The sequence below is a fragment of the Alexandromys fortis genome, unplaced genomic scaffold (genome assembly GCF_014885135.2).
Source record: "Alexandromys fortis isolate MF-2015 unplaced genomic scaffold, M_Fortis_MF-2015_v1.1 scaffold_282, whole genome shotgun sequence".
Taxonomy (NCBI): Eukaryota; Metazoa; Chordata; class Mammalia; order Rodentia; family Cricetidae; genus Alexandromys; species Alexandromys fortis.
The window spans coordinates 1,474,144-1,480,143 of record NW_026068199.1 but is presented as its reverse complement, the minus strand read 5'-3'; the positions used below and the strand labels follow the sequence as shown (position 1 = coordinate 1,480,143).

Genomic DNA, 6,000 nt, shown 5'->3' with positions numbered 1-6,000 from the left:
GAAATTGCTTGCATATAACTTCCAATTGGTTAAAATATTCCAGGCCCCCAAAAGTAGGAGTAGGATTAAAAATACTGTATTATCATTATACAAGAAAATTAATAGAACAGTTGAAGTTCTTTGATTATATCCATATTTAAATATTCTGCTGCTAGAACAAAGAAAGTCTTGCTTATACCCTAGCTCAAAACATTCTATAGGCAAACTACTCCCTGGTTGGAATCCAATGCTACCTCTTTAAAGGAAATGGAACCTTAGTTGGATCCTGAGTCTTTTGTTTGAGGTAGAAGCATATCTACTCTCTATGCCTGAAATACCGGACTGGCTATTAGCAATACATGTTGAGAATAACCTTAAAAAAGCAGAACTCATTGATCTAAATCTACATGGGACTTTTGTTTGAGGTAGAAACACAATAACCTTGAAGGAATAGAGGTATGTTTCAACTCTCTGATTTTTGGTCAATGTTGAAATAAGCTCATATTTTGGAGCCTCCATGCCCTATTTTTGTTCTGTTTTTACTGATGTCCATATCCATTCACCGAAAGAGACTCATCTGCTCACACTCATCAATGCACCCTCACAGTGGCAATGCACAGTCTAGAAGGCAAGCAAAAGAGTTGAGTTGGAAAATGGTATAAGAAGAATTTATGAGTAACTAACCTGGAATGTTTCCAGATGTTGGTCCAAGCAAATTCTATCTTGGTTAATATGTAGATATTTTTTAAAAGCTTGCTAAAATTCAGGCAAAAGAAAACAAAATATACATTGAACACATGGTCACTTCATAGTATCGCTTTCCTTTGCAGATTTTCACAAGACATATTCACAACCACTACAGAATCTAAAATGAGAAATAAAACTGTAGTAAATCACAGATAAAGCGAAAAAATGTCAAATGACTAGTTGATCTATGAAAACTGATGCTCATGGAGAAAGATATGAGGGAGACTATGTTATAAACAAAATATTTGCCTTATCTTCTATTTATTATTTATTATTTGGAATAAGTATAAAAGATATTGAGTGTTTGAAATGTAGAACACAGAAGCTGTAGTGATCTATTTTTGAATGATTATTCAAAAACATTTTATAACGCTATAAGTGTAACTGATTCTATGGGGATTTGGATGATTGTAGAACAGCCGGATTCAGAAAAATTTAGAATTGAAGCTGATTATTTGTTCTCAAGACAAAGGAAGCACAGTATTTGGTTAGATATTCTGTTACTGTCAGTCCTGTAGTATAAGCCCACTGTGCAAGCTGTGTGAAACTCAATTTCTCTAACCATGGAACTGTTGTTCCCTTACAGGGATTTTGTGAGAGAATTCCCAGTGTGCAACTAGGAATTTTGACTGTGTGTGTCCTTCCTGTCTCAATGTGGATCATCTAATGAAAGCCACTGACATCATTTCTAAAGGCATTAACATAAAAATATTGTTTTGGCAGTCATGGCCCCAAATTTTTCTCAAAATGACATCCCCCATGGAGCCATAATTTCTTCAAGATTAAATGATGTCATGAAACTACCTGAATTTTCCTCATATATTTCTGAGCTAAATTTGGATCACATGCATATCAGGTGCACTGCCATGGGGGAAGAAAGTGTCCAAGCTTCCCCAGAGGTGAGGAATCAACTGGGAAATAAAGGAATCATGAATACACAAATAGCCTCTGCTTTGGCTGCAGAAATAAAAGCAGATGGGAAAATATGGGTACTCATATAATGTGCTGATCTGAAGAGCACTTCACCACACACACTGCCCAGACTTAAAGGAGGACAAAGATGTTTGCTTTGATTTTTATCTTCTTTGTCCTGAACATTCCACTCCTAGTGTCCAGGTTCACTGAACCCAGGTGCTTTTGGAGAATATATGATAATAAAGACAAGGATGAAGATTTGTTGACAGGTTGTGTCTTCTTCCTTATAACAGAACAGCGGCCTGTGGAGAAAGATTATTTCAACCACATTCTGAATATACAGTAAGTTTCTTTGAATTTTCTATGAAAATGTTATGTTAAATATTTCATAGGGGGTCATAAATATATGTACAACCACAGGCCATTATTTCCATAGGACAGTGTTCAGTGTCCCTTTAAAGTAAGAAATTTTTTGTTGTATAAATGATATGTTTGCATTCTTTGAAATATGAGATGTCACTAATAGTGGTGTCTGCTTACTTTCTTTTCACTTACCTGAGTGGCAGCTGCAGCATGTGAAACTTTTCAACACTTGAGAAAGGTATCTACTAGCTTCTTGCAATTATTTAAAAAGCACACGTTTCTTCTCTATAGATCTAAACTGTTTACTCTCTGTCAACACTATCTCACTTACATCTTCTTTTTCTCTTCAATAATTTTACTAATTACACCTCTGTCATTCACCAATTTGTGCACTATGCACTTTTGATTTTGTGCATTGTTGGTTGTTCTTTTCTAAATATAGCACTTTGATCACTATGCCACCACCAGAGCTCAAATCATCAATAGTTCCTAATGATTAGTGTGCAGGAGTTAGTGTTTCACTTCCATAAGTTCTTATCTCAAGTTCCTGTTAAGTGTATACAAAACTTTTGATGGCATTTTCTGTAAGGTAATAACAAATATTTTAAGAATGTTTTGTATGTAGAGGTAAATATTTATATTTATTCATAAAGTTACCACAATGGTAAGAAATCAAAATAGATAATAAATTGTTTTTTAAGTCTGAATGTATCATTTAGGATGAAAGCGAATGAGTTTGTTGTTTATTGTTCATATGATAGATAATATGTAAGGAGATATAGGAGTTATTATTTATTATTATTATTAGTTGATATTATTTAAGGGTAAACATGAACATAAAATGGTATTGTTGACTATATTATAAAAATCATAAATATTTTCCATACATTGCACACTTTATATTATTGTACTTTACAAGCTTGTTATACTGGCACAAACGAATCTCACTGCAATTTCCAGATGTACATAGTTCTCAATTGCATGCCAGTGTTGTGAGTTTATAACTGGAAACGTAGACAAAAGGTGCTCTGTACAAGAAAATTTAACTTGTTCAGATATACCAGGTACCATTACATCGAACATACCTTTGTGAGTATTAAATACTTGGACAGTATTGTGGTTTAGACCCTTAAACCTCTGCATTTATGAAATGGAGTAGGTGTATCATTATGCATTCAAGGCCAGTGGCAAATAAAAACCAGTTTTACTGAAAATTGTGAAATCCATTCCCTTTTATTGTCTATAAGAGTATTTCTCATGTCCATACACACAAATCAATTTATTTACCAAATGTAGTCTGATAGTGAAATGTATTAAAAATTAAATATTTAAAGAACATTTTGTACCTTTAATTGATAAGCCAGAAAGATAAAAATACAAGATAGTGATGGTAGACATGAGGGAATATATTAACTATATTGTCCACTAAATATGAAAAATTATTAGTACAGGAACCAAACATTACCCCCAAGAGACTACTGTGTGCTTACCAGTAATTCCTTGAATGCCTCCTCCAGTTAAGTTTGTTTCATAAAACTTACCTGAATCTTGGCTAATGCATTATGTGTACTTTTAATATTGCTCAATTATTTCAAACTGAATATATATGATCAAGTTTTTTGTATCACCAAAGCCTGTACCTTTTATTTATCCATTGTGCAAACACTAAAAACCCAGAGATGCATGGCCCTTTCTGTGAAAGTTGCAAATGGCTCATCTTATTGATGGGAGATTTACTTTCATGAACTTTTACAATTTTTTTAACCTTTCAGCAACTTATGTCATTCCAAACTCACAATATGGGACATTTGCTTTATTATTAAGGAAGGTTGTGAATATTCCAGTACAGGTTAATCCTTACTTTTACTACAAATTATCATATGTAGATCTCTTTCCATAATAAACACTGTTGCCTTTTATAGAACACAAACTGAAAACTGCCAGTTTGCTTTGTTCTTAAATATTTGCATTGGTGATGTAGCAAGAACCCTCATCTTTTAATAAATACATCACTAGTATTTCAATTACCAGCAGGAGTGCTATAATATTGGGTCACAATTACACAGTCTCATTCATTTTATCTGAACAAAATAAAGAAACTCTCCCTAATTATGTCTGTAATGGCAAGATCAGGTGCACTATGGCACTTAGATGACCTTATTGAACAACATCTGTCATAATAGTATTATTCACAGGCCTCTACAAACCTCAGCAGGTGAGTATTTTTGGATGTTTTTGATAGAAATCCTTGTCTTTATATGTTGAAATAGGAGCGGCGGCGGGGTTGCGTCCCCAACACCCCGGCCGCTTGGCTAGCTCATGCCCGAAATAACAACACACAAACTGTATTCATTTAAAGAACTGCTTGGCCCATGAACTCTAGCCCTTACAGGCTAATTCTCGCACCTGGACTAGCCCATTTCTAATGATGTGTGTAAGCACCCCAAGGTGCGCTTACCGGAAAGATTCTAGCCTAAGTCCATCGTGGGTTGCAGCTGCCTGGGAGAGCTGAGCATGGCGTCTCTGCTCCAGCAGAGCTGTCGGGTCTCTCCGGGAGCAGAGCAGAGTCTGACCTCACTTCCTCTTCCGCCCAGAATTCTATTCTGTTTACTCCTCCCATCTATGTTCCAAGCTGAGGCCAAGCAGTTGGTTTATTATAACTTAACCAATGAAATCAACAGATTGATATATGACACTCCCACATCACTTCCCCTTTTTCTGTTTAAAAAAAAAAAAAAAAAAAAAGAAGGCTTTAACTTAACATCCAAAACTCTAGAAATGACAGAGACATCTCGCTGCCTGGACAGTCACCCAAAGTTCCTCTGTACCGTTGGGGCATCCATCTTCAGCCTACAGGCCCATAGTTTCCAGCAGACATTTCCACAAAGCAGGAAATTTCAAAGGCAGTCACTATCTGCTTGTCCTGAAGAATGTCTTGCAGACTCTTTCATGAATCAGGAACCCCGAAAGATCATCTCACCTTTAGGCAAGTTCAGCAGTCCTCTCTCTGCGGGTTCTCTGTGTCCAGTTTATGCAATAGTCCAGGCAAGAGCAGTTTCTTGCCCAAATGGCTATCAAACTCCATAAGGATCCTCTTCGATGCCCATCTTCCTCTTGAAGTAGATTGGTGCTGCCAGGAGCAGAGTGTCTCATTGTCATGAAAAGTCCTAAGTTATTAAAACATGTAAAATGCCATATTCTCTAGCCTTTGAAAGATATGAAGAATGCCTATCTAAAATATATCTATGCACATCTAGAAAATCTTAACTAACATAACTACAAGCTTAACTACTATTAATGATTATTCATTAACAACCTATATACATTCAAAATTGACCTTAAATCTCTATCAATAAAGCAAAATCTATACTAATGCAAATTATTCATATCTATATCATTTATATGTACTATTCCCAGATGGTAAGAAAAGTGTGAGGAAGATAATGGCCACACATGGATGTCAAAAATGTGATGTTATGGGCTACTATTCAGAGACTTGATGGGGCTTTTACATTTCCTTGTGTGTAACAGAGATGAGAAAGATTAACAAGTGAGGGGGTTTTCTAGAACACTTGGCAGAACAGTGTTTGTAAGTTCTTAGGAGTGCATGCTACTCTAGCTGCTCCTTGTGTTCATTCAGCTTACCCATGCACTGCAGGTCATGGATTCATCTTATCTATGCACCTGTCCCTCCTATCCTAAGTGATTGTGTTCAGTTTCCCTCTCTGTATCAGATGCCCCACAGTGATGCATCTTTAGTTCTGGCCATGATTCCTTTCATGCTTCACTTGAACTAGAACTGGCTTGTGCTCATCATCTCAGACAGTGAAGATGGTGCTCAAGTTCTGTCATAATTGAAAAAAGTGATATTACATATGCAGTCTGCTTTCCATTTGTAAATATGATCACAGTCTACATGCATTTATACTTGTCAAGACCTGAAATATATGATAACCAAATCATGACATCATCCACAATTTATTTTTCATTTATGGT

At 35.7% G+C, this 6,000-nt stretch overlaps 1 protein-coding gene across 6 annotated transcripts in view; it reads left to right on the top strand.

The window, feature by feature from the left end:
* The first annotated feature begins 1,786 nt into the window (after window positions 1–1,786).
* LOC126493056 (vomeronasal type-2 receptor 116-like) overlaps window positions 1,787–6,000 on the top strand; it is a 42,495-nt gene continuing 38,281 nt past the window's right edge. For 3 of the 6 annotated variants that reach the window (XM_050129819.1, XM_050129820.1, XM_050129817.1), the window contains exon 1: window positions 1,787–1,976. In XM_050129819.1, coding sequence (XP_049985776.1) covers window positions 1,787–1,976 — 190 coding nt within the window. Of the gene's footprint in view, window positions 1,984–2,613; window positions 2,617–6,000 lie in introns of all 6 variants that reach the window. The other 3 variants (XM_050129821.1, XM_050129818.1, XM_050129816.1) reach the window with 2 other exon arrangements.